The sequence below is a fragment of the Capra hircus genome, chromosome 1 (genome assembly GCF_001704415.2).
Source record: "Capra hircus breed San Clemente chromosome 1, ASM170441v1, whole genome shotgun sequence".
Classification (NCBI taxonomy): domain Eukaryota; kingdom Metazoa; phylum Chordata; class Mammalia; order Artiodactyla; family Bovidae; genus Capra; species Capra hircus.
The window spans coordinates 68,203,881-68,227,043 of record NC_030808.1 but is presented as its reverse complement, the minus strand read 5'-3'; the positions used below and the strand labels follow the sequence as shown (position 1 = coordinate 68,227,043).

The 23,163-nt window shown below is 45.8% G+C and overlaps 1 protein-coding gene across 5 annotated transcripts in view; it reads right to left on the bottom strand.

Moving 5' to 3' along the window:
* LOC102173333 (kalirin) overlaps positions 1 to 18,507 on the bottom strand; it is a 513,182-nt gene extending 494,675 nt beyond the window's left edge. For all 5 annotated transcript variants that reach the window (XM_018045796.1, XM_018045804.1, XM_018045808.1 and 2 more), the window contains exon 1: positions 18,090 to 18,507. In XM_018045796.1, the coding sequence (XP_017901285.1) occupies positions 18,090 to 18,162 (73 nt within the window). In that variant the 5' untranslated portion in view covers positions 18,163 to 18,507. The remainder of the gene's footprint in view (positions 1 to 18,089) is intronic.

Below are 23,163 nucleotides of genomic sequence, written 5' to 3'. Positions count from 1 at the left end.
AGATGGAGTTCTGGGAAGAAGGAAAGGTAGAAGAAAGCCAAAACAGTAGTTCAATTACCCAGTGCCTCCTCTTGAGATGATGTGGTTGGGCTGGGTTTGCACATGCCCTAGGGAAATGAAAACTTTGGATTGCTTTCGCCATCTTCTCTAGGTGACTCAAAGGAAAAGTTCAAGGACATGAGCTGGCAGGAATATCATTAAGTCAGTCCTCCTTGTGCCTTGAGAGAGCTAGCAGAACAGCTCTGAGGGATCCCTGGTAAGGGGATTCTCGAGGGTGCTCATACACATCCCTAATGACAGACTTGGGGTCCACAGGAACAGACTGAGAAGTGTGGGCTTTTCAACACAGACCCAGAAGTCCCAGAAACAGGGCTCCTCTTTCAAAAGGTTCTAAGGACCAAAACAGTTTTAAGTTACTGCTGACCATCAGTTGATTCTCAGGGGAATTAGAGCCCTTGATCACCAAGCAAGGATGTGGGGTCACCTGTGAGCTCTGGCATCAGGGGTCTGACCATGCGGTCTAGAGATGCTCAGACAAAAGGCCTCAGAAGGATGGAAAGCCTTCAGGGAACCAGGGTATAAAGGTCCTGAGACTACTTACCTCCTGGTTTCCATCCCTGCTGGCTTTACTATGGTCTAATTAGCTCAGAATGTTAACCATGGAAGATGCTTTTGAGACCACCTCACCCACCTCCCACATCGGTCTCAGAAAAGGAAAGGAATTTACCACACTCATCAATCACAACGCTGGGCTCTGGATGCCCAGCTTATCACTCTTTCCACTTAAACCTAAACACCTGACACCACTATTTTCCTATTTTGTTAGTTTTTCCTGAACTGTCTTGTTTGCCATTCTCCCAGTTTCTGCCACCTTTACCGGGAATAGAGTTCTCATTCTTCCTGATCAAATGAGAAATAATGCTCATAGCTACTAGGGCTACTCAAACCCCAGAGGCCTGGAGCCAAGAACAGTACATGAAACACTGAAGTCTTCCTGTGTTAAAAGAAGCAGAAGAGTTTTGGTTAAAGAAAACACCAATAGACAACTCCACGGCAAAAGACTCAGAGCAACAGTCCCAATCTGGACTTCATTTTTCTACCTATTTATGATGTTTCTCAATTAATCTTATTTCTATAGAATACACATTCATGAAAACCTAGGGTGATGTTAAAGGAATTAGCTTTATTTGGAAAAAGCAAAACTGACTGCAACTTGTCATTTTAGGAGGCTGAAAAGACTCAGAAAGCAGATCCTAGCAAGGTAAGAGGGAATCCAGACCCATTAGAGGCCCCTAATTCAAATGTTAGTCATACACACCAGACAGAAATGCAGGCATCAGCAGAGCAGCTCTGTGAGTAATCCATCACCACCCATCAGCCTCCTAAAGCTGGGAACCCCTTGAAGATAGAGACTGTGCGATACTCCCCTCTGGACCACAGCGCACGGGATGTAAGAAATGCTCACTAACTGCTTGCTGGGAGAATCGACAATGCCTTGTTCACATGCTTATGTGCACACGCACACACATGTGTGTAGACAGAATCACAATGAAGACAGTCTTAGAATCAAGCCCCATTTCTAAACCTTTTTCCCCAAAAACTATTATTTTAACTAGGATAACACTGTTCAAAATACAATGTATTTTTCTCTTTTGCATGTCCTTATGTATATTTAACCTCCTCCTTACTCTATCAGAAGCATCTACTTGCCTCCGGGAAGTTCAGGACAGTTGTAGCAGCAGGCAAAGAGAAAGTGTTCATGTTTAGTTGTTGACATCCTGGGTAGGACATTTTTTAGTGTTCAGCTTGAATTCTTGACACATTCTCGTGGGGATCAACACATCAAGATCCAAAATGGGTGGACCTGACCATGGAGATCACTTTAAAACAGAGGTAAATAGTACTCAAGATGTCACATTAGGGAGATCCTTGCTACAAGAGAAGGAGAAGAAGCCCTTTTCCTCAAGTATCAGGAGAATGTGGCAAAAATCCAGTCTAGGTGATCAGACATCAGGGTCTCAGCCTCCTCCCATATGCCACCTCAAGGCCCAACCAGAGTTTGGGGTGAAGGAGGCAGCTTTAGAATATAACACCTCAACAGGTGTGAAGGCCCCTGAGAACCCTCAGGCCACTCCTGAAGTGGCTGCAGGCCTCTAGGATAACAGCTGTCATTCAGTCCCGTACCCTGATCCACATGGTGTGATGGGAAGAAACAGCACTGGCCTAGTAGGTATATAGTTAGACAAGCCAGGCACAGAGGTTCTGACTTTTCACAGCTGGCACTGAGTGAGCTGGGGAGCTGCATATTTCTTCATTCCCTGATGATGGAACTCAGAGATGCTCAGAGAGCCAGTGACCTGAGCAGGCAGAGCCCTGGGGTTGGGACTAGGAGGCTGCCATGCACAGGGCACGTTGACCCCACAGACAAACAGTCAGGACATGATTGCTACTGCTTGCTATCAGACAATATCCCAGCAAGAAAACACAAGGACAGAGATCAGATCAGACCAGTCCTGCCCCCATAAGGCAAAGACCAGGGGAATCCAACCATCATACCAGGACTCCAAGTAGCCCTCTCCCCCTACCCCCACCACTATCACCACAAGTTCACAGGGGCACCTCTACAGACCCAGATCAAGAGAAGTGGGAGAACAGGAGAAAAACCAAGTGAATGGGAAATTTACCTGTAAGAAACAGCCATCTAAAAACACATGACATACTACAAACTAGCCACGTTGAGGTGGAGGGAGATCAGCTCCACATTAGAAAATTTTTAAAGCTACATTTCCTTTGCACATTGGGGTGATAAGGAATGTGCAACTGAGCTGCAGTGTCACCCATCAGAGAAAAACCCAGTCATTCTGGGCAGTTAGATGAGCCACTCTTCCACTCACACACACGTCTCTTTTCCAAAAGCAAATGGAACACATCATGAAACGTTTCACTCCAGCCCTGGTGCAGCCAATTCCCTACCAGACATGAAAAAATGTACAGTCCTCAAAGGAGGTACAGCTGTCACTGCCATCCAAGTCCCCTGGCTCTGCTTTCAACCGCACTCAAAACCAAGGGAGACCCCAGAAAAAGGCAGCAGAAAAAAAATCCCTTTTCATTGACTCAGCAGTTTCATTTGTCCAGAGTATTTTCCTTCTATTATCTCGCTTTATCTCATATTGCTCCTATGATGTATGGCAGGGCAAGCATGTTTACCTCTCTCTTCAGATGAGGAAAGACAGGTTCCATCTGTAAAAACAGACATTTTAACTGGCTTGGCGAAGTCACAGAGATAATTAGTTGTGGGTAGAATTGGAAACCGAGGTCTCCTGAATCACATCCTTGGATTCTTCTAGCCAAACACAAACTATGGCTTTTGCACACACAACCTAAAGCACTTCCATACCTGTGGTATTGGAATTAACTTTCACTCAAACCCACAAAACACATGTGGCTCTTTTTGGCTAATTGTGACTGCAAATCTGGCTCCTAAGTCACTTAAAGGCATACAGCAGAAGAAGCCAAGAATGGCCTCTACCGTTTATTTAAATGTCATTAATAAAAGCGTCAGTGAACACTGCACAGAAAGTTAGCCTCCAGAGAACAGGACTGGCTGCTCTCCCTCCTTCCTGAGAATAAAAGCAGACGAAGCATCCTGATCCTGTGGTTGTCCTGCCGTCACCTCGGAGAGAGATTAAATAATGGGTGATGCTCTTGCTACTCTTTGGACCAAATAATGCTCCAGAACAAACACTCGTCCTCAGAAAAGCTGGGTTATAAATGTCCACTATTAAGAGGACGGCTAAATAAAATGCGGCACATCCACACAACAGAATGCGACACAACTCTTCAAACAAATGGGGGAGAACACATGCACTGACATGGAAAATGTCCACAATTACAAAGTGATACAAACAAACTGCAGAATAAAGGGGACAGCATAATTCTCTTTTTTTGTCAAAATATGAAAGAAAGCTATGCATTTGTGATAAATGCATACTTACATAAGTTACAGGTACCTATGTCAGTCAAATTTATCTTAACACCAGGGGAAAGGAGGGAGAAAGAGCATTCACTTTTAAACATGCTGAAACCATCCTGTCCTTTCGTTTTGTTTTAACTATTTCTTACAACAGCATCAATGCCTTTCCTCCTCCAGACAAGGGACACATCCTCTGTCTTCTTTCATTACCCCATATAAAGAGTATTAGCTTATGAATGTCTCACTTGGCTCAACAGATACATGTATACTGATATATCATACATTGAAACTAATTGGGGGAAATGGCTTCATTTAGGAAAAAGTCTAAATGTCTAAATAAATGCTCTATGAAAGTATATCGGAAACCAAATCTCTCGAAACAGAACCTTGTTTACCACCTACTTAAATTATCTTTTAACTTATAGACAATAAACACATATGAGATGAGTCAACGAATGAGTGAAATCCCCTTTCTGCTTGACTTCCAATGAGCCATTTTTCCCTGTATCAATCTTCTCCTAACCCAAAAAGACTATAAACTCTTCAGGGACAAGGACCATTTGTTACGCACCTTTAGTACCTGGCATAATAATGGGCACATCGTAGACACTCAGTCAATATTGTTTAGTCGATCCATTTGAATGTTTGAACTTCCCTATGTGGATATGAAATTAAAAGACGCTTGCTCCTTGGAAGAAAAGCTATGATCAACTTAGACAGCATTTTAAAAAGCAGAGATGCTACTTTGCTGACAAAGGTCCATACAGTCAAAGCTACGGTTTTTCCAGTAGTCATGTATGGATGTGAGTTGGACCATAAAGAAGGCTGAGCTTTTGAACTGTGGTGTTGGAGAAGACTCTTGAGAATCCCTTGGACTGCAAGGAGATCAAACCAGCCAATCCTAAAGGAAATCAACTCTGAATGTTCATTGGAAAGACTGATACTGAAGCTCCAATACTTTGGCTACCTGATGCAAAGAGCTGCCTCACTAGAAAAGACCCTGATGCTGGGAAATATTGAGGGCAGGAGGAGAAGGGGACAACAGAGGATGAGATAGTTGGATGGCATCACCAAGTCAATGGATATGAATTTGAGCAAGCTCCAGGAGATGGTGAAGGACAGGGAAGCCTGGGGTGCTGCAGTCCATGGAGTCGCAAAGAGTCGGACATGACTGAGCAACTGAACAACTACAACAATGTGTATTTTTGCAAAAGAAGGGTACTTCGTTAGTTTTCCAGTGCCTATGGGATATTTGTAATCAAGCAATAAAAGATCCCCTCTAATTAATCCAGAATAAACAACAAGTGTTCGCTATATTTTACAGTAAATATTGATTTCATAGGTCTTTTTGTTTAAGGTAGAATTGCTTGTCTACACAAAACAGATTCATTTCCTTAGCACAATGTTTCATTATAAAACTCCCAAATGACCTGCACACCAATAAATAGCTCTTATAAAAAGAAAAAAATTCAAGCCAACAAATACTAATCAAGCAAGTATATGCAAGGCACTATGTTAATGGTGAGAAGAAGACAGACAAGTCCAAAGCAAAAGGTAGAGCCTACTTGGGGAAACCAGACATGACCGTTTTCCAAGGTGGGGCTTCCAAAACGTCTCGGAGTCATCGATGTTGAGTAAAGTTCTGGAAAGAAACTAATGTCCAAACAAGTCTAGTGTACAGCTCACCTCCACCTTGGACATCTCATCCAAGTCACCAAATAAGGACTCAAGAGTCCCCTATTTTCACCTCTACTCTAGGGCTCCAGGGCTGAGTGAGATGCAGAAGTCTGCACACCTAGCTCACTCTGAATTCAACTGGACAGATGACTCTTTAAAGCAATTCTCACCCATTCTCCAGAGCATGGATCCAATCCATCTCCTCTCTTTACGGGATCTCAGCACCCCACAGTCCTTCAGATGATCTTGGATCCCGTTCACAGAGAACAATGAAGTCAGTCTTCTTAACAGCTTAATAAGGATTTTACCATCTGACCCATACATCTGACCTGAAAACCTCCTGGTCTTTTCCCACAGCCACAGAGGAAGAGGTGTCCCTCCATCCCGGAGATAACCTCTTTGCCTGGGAACCTCATCCTTTCCAACTTCTGAAGAAGGTAGTGTCCACTCTGATACCCTATCCACACACATACCACTTTCTATCACCTTCAGTGTCTACCACTATTTCCTCCCGTGATTTTTTTCTCAAACACTCAAAGATTTTTCTCTCTCTTTAGAGCAAACAAACAAAACTTCACTGGACCTGATAACTTTTTTAAAAACTTATTGAAGCACAATTCGCATGCATAAAATTCCATATATAAGTCTACAAATCACTGAAAGCTCACAAACAGATCACACCATACCTATGACCAAGAAACAAGACAACCAGTACTCCCAAAATGCCCCTTCAGTTACCATTGATTATTTTCCTTACTTTTATTAGCAAACCTCTTCAACAATGGTCTATCTTCATTTTTACCATCTCTTCAGCTATTTCAGAATAAGCATCCCCTCCTTCCATGAATTCTCCCCACACCCATGCAGATGAGGCTGTTGATCCTTCCTCTCTGTTCTCAATGTACAGCATACAATCCTTTGTTTATGTGTCAGGCAACTCCACCAGACAGTCACCCTCCATGTCAGAAAGATGATTTCTAACTTGCTGGTATGGCCTCAGCCTGGCACTTAATTAGGTTCATAGCTGGTATTTGACACTTGAATATGAATGAATGCAAGAATGAATGAAAAGATCCACTCACTGTAATCTAGTGTTTGCTGAAACTGATCAGTCTCTGTCCAGTTCTCATCAAAAGTAATCATGATATTTAGCTATCAAATGCAATGGCTAGGATCATGAAGAATGACTAGAAAATTATACCGTTCCAATCACTGCTTAAGCATTCTCTTTATATCCAAATATTTGAGCCCATTATGTGCCAATGGCCTGGGGTACAGAGACAACATCTTGCACCCACCCTACAAATGAAAGCTGTGACATCATTCCCAATGGCACTCTGTCTTTCCATGGCCATAGACCCAACATGGAGTCCTGCCAATCTTTCCCCTTAACTGCTCCTGAAGATACTCCCCCGTCTTCCCACAATCTCCTTTCCAGGAGAGTAACAAGTCAGAGACAGGAATCCCCCAGGAGCCCCAGACCCCTCCCCCTAGCCCCCTTTTGTCACATCCAATTAACCATCTGCCATTCTCCTGGGTCTCTCTCTAGGCCCACTGTCCAGCTGCCAACCGAACACTGTGCTTCCCCACCCCCATACCCCATAGATGCCCATTGTCCCTGGGCTGCAGGGCAAGAGTAGAGCCACATTCCCAGTCCCTGCCTGCCATGCCCTGGAATAACTAACTGCAAGCTTAAAAATCACATCCCTACATATGTGGAAAGAAGGAAGGAAAGGAGAGAGGGAGGGAAGGGGAGAAGGAGAAGGGAAAGGAGGGAGGAAAGACGGGGAGGGTATCACAGGGGAGGGGAGTGGAGAGGAGGAAGCTACTGAAGCATAATTTGGAAATTCTAACCAGTAATATGATATTATATGCAATATAGCCTTACTAGTAATATATATGGTCATATTCTATTATATATAGTGATATTCTATTACCAGAAGTATGATCCCATTTCTATTACTAATTACAATATGAATATAACTATCACAATCTATAGCTACGAAATCAAGTGATCCTGATAGGTAAGGTTTGTTTATTTTTTTACCCATTTTACACATAAGGAAACTGAATCTCAGGAAGGCTGTACTTTGTAGGAGACACACAGTAAGTTCCTGTTCTAAGACTCTGATTCTAAAACTGAGCCACACCTACGGAAATTTCCACCTCCTCCAACTCCAGGGAATAGAAACCCAGTCCCCCAGAGCCCACCTTTTGGTAATAGGATCCATACAATCCCCTGGATTCCTACTCCGTCCCCTAGAGGGCCACATAACATGCCTCTCTAGACGTCGGTTCTTGGGTCTGCCCCCGAAATGAGAGCTGAAGGGAGGGCTTTGGGGCCAAAGGAATGGGTGTGCTCACTGGCATTGTCCTCTGGTTTGAAGCATTCCTCTTCATGGAGAATGGGCAAGAGGCTCCTCCATGACCCCTGTCTGCTTCCTCTTTGTTTGAGAGCCTGAGAAGGCAATGGCGACCCACTCCAGTACTCTTGCCTGGAAAATCCCAAGGATGGAGGAGCCTGATAGGCTGCAGTCCATGGGGTCGCTGAGTCGGACACGACTGAGCAACTTCACTTTCACTTTCCACTTTCATGCACTGGAGAAGGAAATGGCAACCCACTCCAGTACTCTTGCCTGGAGAATCCCATTAACGGGGGAGCCTGGTGGGCTGCCGTCTATGGGGTTGCGCAGAGTCGGACACGACTGAAGTGACTCAGCAGCAGAGGCATTAAGGAAACGGAAAATTCAGAACAGGTCAGTCCCTGACAGAGCACCCGATGGCCAGGCATAAGCCCTCCTCAGGAAGCTGCCCCAATAACTTCTTGCCTGACTCCTCCTCCTCTGTCCTCCCCTCATTCATCCTCCACCGCCTCGCCCCCACCCCCCAGCTCCCCCGACAACTTGCCTTTCTGACTCACACCCTGTAGGAAGTGATTCTACAGACCCCTCTAGAGCCTGGAGCAGATCCCACCTCAACCTGCAGAAGAAAGCCACAAGTACTTCTAAAAGGATTGCTATTTTGGGACCTCCCTTTCTAACTTCTCTGCCCAAGGAACCTTTTAGAGCCATGCCAACCCAGCTCACCCACTTCGCAGCTGCCCTCAGCTTGTACTATCCACCCCAAGCACAGGACCATAAGCCCCTGATTCCCCAAGCCAGGCGATGCTCTCTCTGTTGGGGTTACTGGCCAAGCACAGGTGCCCTCATCTGAGCTGCTGGCCAGCTGGCTATTTTACTGAGGTCCTTCCCCCAGTCTCCTCCTCTGGCCCGAGGCTCACCCCCAGCTACCTTGGAGATCCACCCCAACGTGCTCATCCAGGATCTTCCTTCAACTGCTCCTCTTTTCCAAATAGTCATTCCCTTCCCCAAGCCTGCCTTCTCCCTCCTCCCCACTCCTAGGTATTTACAGATCTTCTCTACCTAAAAAAAGCCTCCCCTCAACTCTGCTACCCATCTCCAACTACTTTTATTATTTTTAACCTTCCCTTCACAGCCAAACTTTTCCAAAGAGTCATCTATATGCACTCCCACCACTTCCTCCCCATCCACTCAACTCCCTATTCCCCCCTTGAAATTTGAATTCCACCTCCCATACACAAGTGAATGTTATTTCAAAGGTTACCAGTGATCTCCCAGTTTCCAGAACCCAGAAGGTTTGTTCGTCCCCCCCTCCCTCAGCCTCTCTGCAGCACTAGATCCTGTTGATGGCCGGACTGTCTCCAAGCCCTGCTCTCTCCTGGTTCTCTTCCAGCCCTTCATTCAGGTCTACAGCTCTGTCCTTGGCCCTCTGCCCTTAAGTCTGTATACGCTTTTCATTTATTATCTCGTCTATTCTGATAGCTCCAGCCACAACTTCTTACTGATATCTCCCAAATCTGTATTTCCGTCTCTGGCCTCCCTCCAAAGCTCCAGACTCCCTCCGCTATCCGCCTACTGAATCAACACCTCCCTAAGCTATTTCACTGACACCTGAAAAGCAACATGTCCTAAAGAAAGTTCCCAAATCCTCCCTCTCCTCTGCCTCCCCACAGCTGCTCCTCCTCTTCCTGAACTCCTGATTTTCATTTAGGGTACTTCCATCCTCCCCGTTACCCAACTAAGCTTTGAAGTCATCTTTGAGACCTGCCTCTTCCTTAACACCTCTACATCCAAGTTACCAAGTCCTATAGACATTACCTCCATGAGTTTCCTCATAGACACCCCTGCCTCCCCATTTCAACTCTGCCATCTCACGTTCAGACCCTCCTAACCTTTCACAGTGGCCTCCCAATCCAGCTCCGGCTACCAGTTCCTCCCCTGTTGCAACTGACCCTCTGCGGGGCAGCCAGATTTATCTTCCTGATGACATCAGCACCCCAGTCAGAAACTTGCAGTGGCTCCTGAAAGCAAACTGAAGAAAGACCATACTCTTTGGCCTGTCATTCAAAGCCTGTGGTTATCTAAGAGTCCAGTAGATGTTTAATAAATGAAGCAATCAATCAACTTGGTCCCCATCCCCTTCTGACTTTGCTCTCCCATTGACCCTCCACCTGAATCCTCTGAGTCATATAAACTGGACCACTGACTGTCCCCAAATATGCCATGGATGGTCGCACCTTTTTTTAACACTGTTCGAACACTGTCTTCCCCATCTAAAGTCTACCCATCCTTCAAACCTCAAGAAGTAACTACTTCCCTGAGGACACAGTTCATTTGCCACTTTTCACTTGTTTATCCCTCATGTCTGTGTTTTCTAGCTAATATCCAGCTGTCTTCTAATAAAGCCATGGGACAGAAGTGGAGGAGAGGAAGCTAATTCTCCAACAGTTTCTTCTTTACTTCTTCGTAATAATTCCTCTGTCCTCCCAGCTAATTCTCTCTGTTCCCTCACTCAACAGCAGACGCAATTTCAAGCAGCTCTATTGATCCAACAGCCCTGTGGCTGTCAATCATTTCCTAGTTATTCTGCTGCCAGTCATTCACACTCAAAGGAGTGGCAGGAGGAGTCTGAACAGCATGCAGACAGAGCAGGAGCAGGAACAGACTGATTCACTGCACCCACCTCAGGCTCAGCGGAAGCAAGACCCCCTTTCTTGCCGGGCTTCTCTAGATGGTATGGGGCCATGTGGCCCAGGGCCTGGGGGACTAGCATTTTTATACTTTGGTGGAGGAGAAGTACCCTGATTTGTTGTAACGAGGGTGCCCCATCAAGTTCCCATGGGAAACCAAACAGAAGGATTGGAAAAGGTCCTGTGGAGGCCAAATTTAATAAAAGAATACTTGCCAGAAGAGGTACTTAGGGTAATAGAATGTTCGATTTGGAAAGAACTATCTACATAAATTTGGAGAGAATTGTACAACTTATAAAGACCTTTCACATACAGCGTCTTAGTTGAGTCTTTCAACAACCCTATAAGGGAACTGGAGTGGGGGCAGGCATCATCCTCAGCTTACACTCTAGGTGTTACTTGCTCACCCAAGTCATCCAGATAAGTACAGAGCAATGGGGAGGGTTCACCTCCTTCTCTCTTACCTGACCTTCTCAGCCTCTTTCACAGGCTTTTTCTCTCTTTCCCATCCCTTAAATTCAAGTGCTCCCTGAGGGGGGTATTATAATTATATCCATTTTCCTTCCTGCTCTATATTCTTTCTTGCAATGATTTTATACACTCCCAGAGCACAGCACATGGCTACACTAGGCACTCGATAAATATTTGTCAAACAAATGACTAAATGAATGAAAGAAAAAGAGCCAAGGCCCAGACTCTAGCCTTCTGATTCCACCCCAGCTCCTGCACACCACTGTGATGCCTCTCCAGCACCCCCTTCACTTCATGTCAAAAGCCCTGCATGGTCCCCCTTCAGGAGAGTCCCTCAGCCTCTGTGCCATCACATTCACTTAATAATGACAACAACAGCTAAGGACAGCTAGGATTTCTTATGTTCCTAATGTGGGTCAGAAACCACCAGATGTTATTTACATGTTTTTCCTATTTAATTCTCTCAACCTGTGAAATAAGCATTCTTGGTCCCATTTTGCAGAAGACTGAGGATGACATAGATTATATAATTTATTCAATATTCCACCCCTGATTAGCGCTGAGCCTATCTGATCCAAAACCCATGATCATCCAGCTTCCTGGCCTTAGCACCACTGACATTAGGAAGCTGGAGAATTTTTTATTGTCCTGTGCAATGTAAGATGTTCAGCAGTATTCTAGACTTTTACCCAAAAATTCCAGTTGCCACCCCCTCCCTGAGTTATGGCAACCAAAAAATGTCTCCAGACACAGCCAAATATTTCTTGGAGGACAAAACTGCCTCCATTTGAGAACCACTAAACTCCGGGAGTTGGTGATGGACAGGGAGGCCTGGCATGCTGCGATTCATGGGGTTGCAAAGAGTCAGACGCGACTGAGCGACTGAACCGAACTGAACTGAAACTAAAGCCTACTGCCTACCTCCAAAAGTGAACTACCAAGCTCCAGAACCAGAAAGAACTGGAAAAGTAAAAGCATTCATTCTTCAACAGCTAAAAAGGACCTCTAGTTCACCTATTCTGGTGTTTTACTGATACTGACAGTTGGGAAGATTTTTTTCACTTCTCAACTAATTTCTTTCTGCAGCTTCAGTTTATCCCAACACTGCTTCCATTCCCCAAGGGATTATCAAATACAACTGGATAGAATGTACCAATAATTGAGTTATTGATGATTGCTGGCACAACGATAAAGCAAAGCCTCCCAAATCTTATGGACGTGTGCATAGATGTTATATGTCGTAAAATATATTAATGCAGAAATAACCAATATAAATGCAATATTAAAAATATTAACAACATTCCCTTTTCAGAGCAACAAAGTCCTCTCAATACTCCATCAGAAGTTCTTGAGAAATGGCATGATCAAAAGCCCAAATCATGATGGGTGGAAGTGAAGGAGAATCACGAAGGAATGGTAAATATTAAATTAAGCATCATGTTTACATTCTGCAGCAAACACAACATCAAAAAGAGATGTTTTTCTTTGCTGCAGAAGAGCACTCAGAAGCTAAGAGACTCCACCCCTTTCAGGTGCCTGACTATGCACGGACACGATGATATTTACCCAAAAAACTGCACACCAACATAGGGTGTTATTCCAAAATGTCCCTTGTCTATGATCTGGCCCTGACAATGTCCAGTTTTCTAGGAGGCATGGGGTTTTTATTTGAGAGAAAAATTGAAATAGCAGTCAGTGAATACCAACATATCACCACCTTAGATTCAGCAACTGCTTATATTTTGCTGTGTTTGCTTTATCTGCCAGAGGGAGATGGCTTGTTTTGGTTTGGTTTTGGTGGCTCAAACTTTTTAAAAGATCTTTTAAAGAACAAATCACTTAATTATGTGAAAAGGCTAAAAACAATATAATACCTCTGATGAAGTGAGAAAATGAGTATAGACAAGTGAGTGTTGTAGGAATTCCAGGGGGAGAGTTACTCTTGTGGGCTGTGAAAGCTTCCAGAAGAATGCGGTGCTCAAGTTTTGAAGACAGAGTCGTATTTGTAGAGTAGGGGTGAGGAAACATGAGTCAAACTGCCCTGGGACAGTGAGAAGAGCAGCCTGGCTAAAGCTGAGGTACGAAAGACAAACTTGACCCTAAAGACAGTCGAGGGTCACTGTAGGTTCATAAACCAGGTGTGATGAAAGTACTGCAACCTACTTTAGGACGTGCAGTCTGTCTGCAGATGCCAATTTGGAGTGGAGGTGAGAGAGCCAATTCCAACAGCCAAGAATAAAGGCTACCGAAAGAGTCCATGGCATCATAATGGGTCTCCTGGCATAGGGCAGAAGCCCTGAGAATGAAGAGCATGGCCTCACTATGAAAGACAATTCAACAGAGATAGTTAGAAGAGAGACTCCTCAGAGACAATACCAAGGTGTTAAATATCGACCCTAGGAAAGGGAAAATGCCAGTAATAGGAATAAGGGAAACAAGAGGAGAAGCTAGTTTAGGGACTTGGAAAGAGACAGTTGAGTGTGAGGCTGACCAAAGTCCAAGTAATAGCAAACCACTAAAAATGTCTTGACTCACAAGACCAAAGCTCAGCAGAAATATATAAGATATTTCCACATCGATTTCATTAAATTTATCCTCTGATTTTTTTTTCCTTCGAGTCTTAAAGAAAGAGGTTTCTCCTCAGTTCACCAAAGCCAAGATTTTACTTTTACTAGGGAACCTCCTCTGTCTCACTTCTTCAGATATCTAACTCAGTCAATCTAGCATCTTCAGTTCTTCCTGCCCAGAAGCTCTCTCCCTTCCACATCTAATGCTGTTCTGACTCTCCAACTAAAAAAAAAAAAAAAAAAAGAACTCTTTTTCTTAATGCTAATATCCTGTCTAACTAGCACCCAAATTCTTTTTGCTTTCACCAGTAAACTCCTATCCACCCCAAATGCCTACCCGGAATGCCTCTTCTAATACTGTGCTCCCAAGAGCTCACAGTGGCCTTTTTTATCACATCCAGTGACACTTACCTGGCATTCCTCTTGTTCAACCTGTCTGCAGCCTGTCATCACATCAGATCCCACGCTGACTCCCTGGGGTCTCTAGGATCAAGTCTCCTTTGCTGCCACTTTCTAAACAAGGGTTTCTCCCCCAAATTCTAACTTTAGCCCTCTCCTCTTCCTTCCACCCCCTCCCTCTGAGAGCTGATGCATTCACAAGCCTCAGCTGCAGAAAGCCTTGATGCAGAAGGCTTCCAAGACCAGCCCTACTCTCCTGCCTGTGCCCCTGTCTGGAGTCCCATTTCTCCCACAAACCGATTCCACCTGTATGCTCCTCAATCAATTCGAATTTTCCACATCCGAAGCAAACAGCATTATCTGCCCTGCAAAACCCAGCTCCTGTCCTCAACCAGAGTGCATCAATCAAGACAATGTTGGTCCTCTATGCTTTCAACCCAGTTACTCCCATTTTCTTGTGGGCTTAATTTTCTTTCCCTCCTACAACAAGTTGGTCAATAAATTCCCATATTTATGCCTTTGACAATGCCTTTCTCTCTGAGTGGTCCCTGAGTCCTCATTCTTTCTGCCACTAACCCAGCCAAGCCCCTCTCCCTCAGTTCTGGGTCACTTTTGCATTTGGATTGTTTCTCTATCAACTCCATCTATCATATGACCCCCCAGATAAACCTTTCCAAATATCAGTTTCTTCAGGAGGTACCCTTGATCAAGAACTTAAAATGACTCCCTACCAATCTTGAATCAAATCCAATCTCCTCTCTCTTGGGCTTCCAAGACTCTCCCTATCTGGTCTTGTCCTACTTAACAAACTCTGTTTCCCATTCCTCCCTACCCTACACTTTCTGCTCCATCTTCCCGGCATCCTCAATGTCAATGCCTCAACCTCCCTGAGATTTTGTCCATGATTCTCCTCCTACCCTCCATCTCTCCTTCATAGGCTACCCTCAGTCCCTCTCCTCTGTAGTTCTGCCAACTTTTTATCTTAGAGCACCATAATGTTCAGCAGTTAATTAATCTCTAATTGAGCAGTAATTGTCAATCTTCTTTTAAAAGCTCTTGGAGGAGAGAGACCACGTTGAACGTTTCTATCCCACAGCACCCTGGACAGCAGAAGGTTCCTTAGTAGGAGCTGAAAAGTCCTTGTTGGTTTTCTGTTCCCAATTCTGAGTTTCTATATTTCCCCTCCTCTGCCTCATAACCATGATCAATAAAATTATTGTGACACACTTTCCCAGGCTTGGATCAAAGAGTTCCCAGAAAGACAGTATAGAATACACCAGAAAGACAATACAGAATACACCAGTCTGTAAGACTGGGGTGTCGTTGTGGGGTGTGTATGCTTCTCTCTGTGTGTCTATCTATCCATGTACATGTACGGATATAGGATTTAGAAAATGTAGCTTAATCCACGATCAAAAAAACTTAAGTACCAAAATAACCAGAAGAGGACAAGGAACCAAAATGACAGAATTAGTTGAAACATGCCTAATTAGAGGCAGAGTATGCCAGAGTTTTGACAAAGCAATTGCCAGTCTGGTCTTTGTATGAGCAAAATTTTCCACCAGAAAGTGGGGGGTAACCCTGGCCCCAGGGACTTTGAAAATGTGTTTGAAGCTTTCTCAGTGGTTCGACTAAATAAATTTATAATCTGTCCAACCTACCAGGTGTAGAGCACTATATTCCATAAAGATTGGGGGATCAGAAAGGAGACAGTTAAGAAATATGGTCTTTTACAGGTTTAAGAATCCCCAGGCTAGAGATTGGAAGGGAGTAAGATCAGAAAGCAGAGCATAGAGGGCCACTCAGGTGGATGGTGGTCCTAGACCCTACCACAGATAGCCTGCCTCCCCTCTTACAACTTGTTACACATTGTCAGTCATTTCCAGCCTTATCTGTTGTAGATTTCACCCTTCTCTGATTTGAAGAGCACATCAAACCTAGCCCCCACCCCCACCATAAGGCTGCCCAAGAAGGAAGAAGAATACCCCCAGCAGGATTCCATGGGAGACAGTCCCCAGTCACTTATTTACTCTGTGATTTTAGCCAGAGCTAGACAATGTAAGCCCCATGTTGTATTTTGAAAGGCCCTGGGAAAAGTAACACATTGGACCATTATAGGTCATTAACACCATTAACACTGTGTGAATTCATTTGTCAGAAATTAGCAAGCCTCCAGAAACTTGAGATCTGCTCCAAGTGCCTGGGAGGAGAACCGACAGGAACTAGTGTTTGGATGGTAGAAAATGGGAAGGAGGAATGGATGCCAAAAGATAAAAGTAGGTCCAGAAAGGGAAGGTAGGAAAGCTCACACTTCAGGAGTTTTCCCCAGAACTAAGGAAAGGCAGACTTTGGTGTCAGATGAGAGGCAGGAGTGGGGCCAGGTGGGGGAGTCAGGAAAGACGTCCTGGTGGATGTTTCCAGATAGGACTTAACCCCCAGAACCTCTCTCCTAGACTATAATCTAAGGTTATAAACTCAGGTCAGGCACGTTTTTAGAATTAGTGCCTTGGTTCCTGGGCAGTGTATATGTGAGTGTAAGGGGTGGGGGGAGGGGGGCGCGCCAGGCGGCGGTGTATATTAGAAACCACGACTGGGTAAAAGGAACAAGGAGACAAGGCTGAGCCCTGAGAAGCAGGGTGGGATAGCAGGGGCTCCTGTTTTCTCCAGGCTCTGGCATCAGCTCCTGTCCTCCACCTCTTTACTCTTCAGACCAACTAGAAAATGAACATATGGGTCGACCAACTCTTGACTTCTAAAGCCACAAGTCTCCCCAACAAAGCACCCCACCCCTTCCCCTCAGATGACCTCCAGGGCAGGGCAATGAGGTTAGGAAACAGATGGGTGTGCAGGGAGCCTCCAGAGCTAACCTGTTCCCTGACCCCACCAGTTCACGCGCTTTAATCCAATTTACAGAAAGAGGGGGTCCCCATAACTTACTGGACTCTTTGGGACAAAGATTCCAGACAAAATGGTTCCAGATATGGAAGATGGGGAGCTCTACCTACTGAGTTGGTGGAAGCCACAGGTAAAGAGGAGATGGAGAAACCCTGGTTATCAGAGAAACAGGGCCACAGGTGGTGGGAGAGGAGAGTGGTCGGCATCTGCTCTGGGAAAAGGGCTGTGCAGGCAAGGAACCTGCGACTCAGACCCAGGACTGGGTGGTGGCGGGGGCAAAGAACAACCGTGAAAGCAGGTCTGGCGGGGGAGCTCTACATACCACAGGCAAGCAAAGATTCAGTGGGTGTGTATGAGGGGGACGCTAACTCACACGTCCAGAATGAGTGATTTTTATCAAAAGCTCCTGCGTTCCCATCACTGAAGAAGAGGAGGACAAGGACGAGGTCCTAGGCGCCCACCGCCTTCCCAGCCGAGTCCGCCTCTTAAGTCTGAGACGCCCGGCTCCTCACACACATCAGGCTCCGCGGTCCACCGTCCGCCCCGTTCCTGACTGTCAGGCTGCAGCCTGCGCGACTCCCGGTCCCTCTTTGCATATCAGGGCCCGGGGCCCCTGGCCCGGAGCAGGGGTGCGGGCGCGGGGCGGCCAGAGCCAGGCTGACAGGCGCTAGGGGAGGGGGGAGCCGAGGGAGGGGCGGGGGGCGCCGGGAGCGAGAGCGGCGCGCTGCAAAGTGATCCAACCTCGCCCCATCCCCGCGCTCGGGGAGAAGGCGGCCCACCGGGACCGCCTCCCGCCTCCCCACACAGACTCCCGCAAGTGGGGTGAACGCCGAGGGGCGCCAAGCTCCCAGCCCCCACCCCTCTCCAAAACGCAACCAGCACTGCCGTAACAACAAGAATCTCGGCAACTCCGGCCCGGACGACGAGGGGGACAGCACCCCCCAACACGCCCGCCCCAGCAACAGTCTCGTTCCCCAAACTTGTCCGAGAAGCCGCGTCCAGGGCAGCAGCCCCCCACCCGCCCCACCCCCCCAAGCTCCCCAGCTGCCCAGCTTACCTGTCCGGAAAAAGGCGTCCACGTCCGAGTCGGCGGCTCCTCCTTCCTCCGCTGCCCCCTCCGGGGGGTTCATGACTGGGGGAGGGCGTCCACGGGCAGCCGGGGGGCCGCCAAGCCCGGGGCCGAGCGCTGCTCTGTGGGCGGCGGGCGCTGGGCTGCGGACACCGGGCTTCGAGGGCGGCCGGCCGGGGCGGCTGGGCTGGGGCAGAGGACGCCGAGGCTCCCTCAGGCGGAGGCGCACGGCGGGCTGGGGGCGCCTGCCGCGGGCTCCCCCATGGTCCCCCTTCCCCGGGGGGCGCTGGCCGCCTGCGGTCTGCCCGGGCCGGGGTCCGAGCTGCTTGGGCGCCCGCTCTCCCTCAGCAGCGGCAGCTGGCTCTCCTCGCCCGTCTGCCTGTCTCTATTGTTCAGCCCTGCTCGGCTCTCCTCTTTATTTTTCCTCCTCCCTCCCACCCTCCCTGTCTCTCTACCTCCTCCCTCCCTCGCTCTATCGCCCGCACGCTCTCAGCCTCCCTCCCTCGCTTGCTCTCTGGCTCCCCCTCTGGCTCCCTCAGCCGCCGCCGCCTCGCAGCTCCTCCCCCGGCTCCCGCTCCTCAGTCGCGGCCAACAATGCCCCGGGCAGCGCCGAGCTCAACTGAAGCTTCGGCCCGGGCCGGGGTTCGCCGCGGGCCCCCGGCGGCGCGGACGCCTCCCTCCCCCCGCCTCCCCGCGCCGGCCTCTCCAAGGAGCCAAGCCCGGGCCCCGAGCTATTGTTCGCGGCTGTGCTAGGCCGGCTTCCTGAGCCCCGCAGGAAAAGCCCCGGCGAAGGAGGCGGCCGGGGAGGGGGCGGGGCCGCCGGGCGAGTCCTGGGCCGCCGGGCGCACGCCGGGCTTGCCGAGGGGGCTCGGACGCCTGAGCCCCGCGTGCTCAGCCTCGCCCCTAGCGCTGTTCCTACTCCCGCCCGGCGGCGGCCGCCTCCTCCACCCCACCCCGTTCTCAGGTGTATGAGCCGCGACCCCCTTCAAGCTGCCTGTCCCCCAAGATGGGCTGATCTGTCTCTAGAGGCTGGACTTTTCCGCGCTCCTTCTCGACAAGCTCCCTTCTGTCTCCTTGACCTCCTGAGCCTTTCGCATTTTCCTCACGAACTCTCCTTAGTTCCTCTGGTTTGTTTTGTTTTTTTTTTTTTTTTTTAAAGCTTTTCTCTTCCTTCCCCCGCCTTTTCAGCGCCCCTGTAAACACCTCTGCCTGTCTCGGTGACTCTTTGTCCAGTTCATTTCTCTCGCGATGTGCCCCTGCCTATGTTTCCCTCCGTGACCCTCTTCTGTCTCCCATTTGTCTCTGTCCTGCCTCGGTACTTGGCCAGTGTCTCAACGCTCCTCTTGGACAGCTGTCAAACTCCCTAATCCCCGGGGCCTTCTCTGTTTTGTTCTTCTCCCTCGTGTGAATGGAGAGATCCAGTTGGCCAGGAGAAAGGAGGTGTTACAGCAAGCTGAATTTCAATTAAAGTGGGGAGAAGGACAGGAGAGGAATGGGGAAGACCTCAAAAAAGAAAACAGATGCTGTATGGGGTAATTAATGCAGTGATTGTATTGTGCCAATTGGTTTTTAAGCAATAATTAAACAATAATTAGCCAGTATTCTGTTTATAGTCCTAGTGACTGCAAAGCTTACAAAACAGAGGCTCTTTAGACCTGAGTACTTAATGTGGTGTGTTGGAGGCTGTTGTTGCTACCTCATCCAGACAGATGGAGAGGCTGTGGCCTGACCTAATGTGTTAAAAACACACCTAATAGGAAAATCAGATAGTGTAGTGTAAAGCTGATGGACTGCTACCCACCAGCCAGAATCTCCCAGATCTGTCATCACTGGTAACCTACTTAGTTCCATCTCTCTCCAGGTAAAGCACCTGGAACCTCTCCAGATCTACAACCAGCTAACTCTAAACAGCAAATAGATTTAAATGCGTTTTTAGTGAACCCTTTCTGGTTCCCTGTACTCCTTACTTTCCTTACTGAATGTCACAATTATTTTTCACCCACTGAAAAAAATAAGTACAGTTGCCTGTCTTCAATGTTGGGTGGAGAAGGAAATGGCAACCCACTCCAGTGTTCTTGCCTAGAGAATCCCAGGGACGGGGGAGCCTGTTGGGCTGCCATCTATGGGGTCGCACAGGGTTGGACACGACTGAAGTGACTTAGCAGCACAATGTTGGGTACATCTATCAGGCCCCATTTCTTAAAAATTATTAATAGAGATTGACATCACAAATTCATTGCCATGAGATCTAATTCATCTGGTCCAAATAGCTTGAACTGCCTTAAAGCAACCAGATGCCCCTTTACTTAACACCTTCCCTGACAATGAAAGTACTTCTCCTTTGTCTTTTCTAAGTTTTGCCTTCCCTTTTACCCTAAGCTGACACTCTGGCCTGCACTCCCACACATACGCATGCCGGCAGAGCTGCTGTGAACTGGCACCATTGTGCAGACAGAGAACCAGAGGCTTGGCAAGAGCACTGCATGTGTGCTAAGTCACTTCAGTCGAGTCCAACTCTCTGTGACCCTATGGACTGCAGCCTGCAAGGCTCCTCTGTCCATGGGATTTTCCTGGCAAGAATACCAGAGTGGGTTGCCATGCCCTCCTCCAGGGGATCTTCCCAACCCAGGGATTGAAGCTGTGTATCTTATGTCCCCTGCATTGGGTTCTTTACCACTAGCACCACCTGGGAAGCCAGGCAAGAGCATTAGCTCATCCCAAATTCAGAGGAAACATGTTTAGAGAAAAGTTCATATCAAATTTTCAATAAATGTGGACCAGAATGGGGGAAAAACTTATGAAATGACACATATTATTTTAAAAGGAAATTTGGCAATTTCTATTAAGGTTTTAAATGTTCATGGCTATATTAATATCAGACAAAGATTTCCTAGCAAAAGCTGTTACTAGGGGTAAAAAGGGACATTTCAGTTAATCAACTGCACAAACAATCCTAAAATTTTTTGCATCTAAGAAAATTTCAAAATATATGAAGCAAAACTGATAAGACAAAACAAAGAGAAAAAGACAAATTCAAATTATAGTCAAATTTTAACCTCTATCTCGCTCAATAACTGATAAGGAAATAGATCATCAATAAGGATATGGAAGACTTGATCAATGCTATCAACCAACATTCTATAAACTGACATTTATAGAATACTCCACTCAATAACAGCAAATATACATTTTTTTCAAGTACACAGGTATCAAGTACACAAGATAAACTCTATACTAAGCCATAAAACAAGTTTTGAAAAATGTAAGAAGATTAACATTATGCAAATTATACCTCAGTTGTTTTTTTTAAAAAAGCATGCAATATTCTCTGAACGCAATGAATTAAGCTAAAAATTAATAACAAATATATGAAAAAACCACATATATGAAAACTAAATAAATACTTCTAAATAACCCATGATCAACTAAGAACTCAGTGGAGATATTAGAAAGCATTTTTAACTGAATAAAGATGAAAAAGCATCATATAAAAATCTATGAAACAGAGCTAAAACAGTACACAGAGGGAAATTTGTAGTACTAAAATTCCTATTTTGTAAAGTCTCAAATCATTGATCTCCTGTTCTGCCTTAAGAGCAGAAGAAATCCAAAGCAGAAGAATAGAAAGTTTAAAAGATTAGAGCATTAAAAAATTAAATATATAACAGAAAAACTAGGAGAAAAATCAGTGAAACTAAAAGAAAATTCTTTGAGAATATCAATAAAATTGATAAACGTCTAGCCAGACTGCAATAAGGAAACAGATAAGACTCAAATTAGTATTAGCAGAAACAAGAGAAGTGATATCACTATAGATTATAGATAGGTAAAAAGAACAATAAGGGAATATTATGCACAATTTTAGGCCAACAAATTTGACAACTTAAAATGGACAAATTCCTTGGAAGACATGGACGAAATTTCACTTATGAATAAGTAGATAACTTAAATAGTCTTATATCAAAGAAATTAAATTTGTAGCCTAAAAGCGTCCCACAAAGAAAATTCAAGACCCTTATAGCTTGAATGTTGAATTCTATGAAACATTTAAGTAAGAAATAATACCAATTCCATACACACTTCTCCAGAAAAATTTGAAAAAAAAAGAGACTATTTCCCAACCAATTCTATCAGACCAGCATTACTGTGATGCCAAAATCAAACAAAGACCATATAAGAGAAAAAGAAAACTATAGTTTGCTATCCTGCATGAACATTGATGCAAAATTCTTAATAAAATTTTAGCAAGTCAAATAAAAAATGTTAGCAAATATATAAAAAGAATAATACAACAGGACCAAGTAGGTCAGTTTATACCAAGGAAGCAAGATTTATTTAATATTTGAAAATCTATCAATGTAATTTACCACATGTTATGGATTGAATTGTGTCCCCCCACCAAAAAATAATATATATATGTTGAAGTGAGAGTGGATGCCTAATCTGAGGTATCTGTGAATGCGACCTTATTTTGAAATAAATTCCTTGTAGATGTAATCAATTTGGATAAGGTCATTAAGGGGGATTCTTACCCATTATGACTGGTGTCCCTATAAGAAGAGAAAACCTATGTGAGGACAGGGAAAATACCGTGTGACTACGGAGGCAGAGACTGGAATGATGTAGCCGCAAGTCAAGGAGCACCAAGGGCTGACAGCCGCCACCAGAAGGTGGGCAGAGGCAAGGAGGACTCAGGATTCCACCCAGAATCTCAGAGGGAGCATGGCCCTGGTGACACCTCGATTTCAGACTTCTGGCATCCAAAAGTGGGACAAAAAAAAACTTCTGTTCTTCTAAGCTACCCAAACTTTGGTACTTTGTTATGGCAGCCCTAGAAAATTCATATACTATATCTAAAAAGAAAAGTCATATGATGATTTGAATAGATACAGGAAAGGCATCTGACAGAAAACAACATCTATTTCTGATCAAAACTCTCAGCAAACTAGGAATTGAAAGAACTTCCTCAACTTAAATAAATGGCATCTACAAAAAAACCTGCAGTAACATTATACTAAATGGCACAAGACTAAATGCTTCCTCCAAAGATCAGAACAAAATA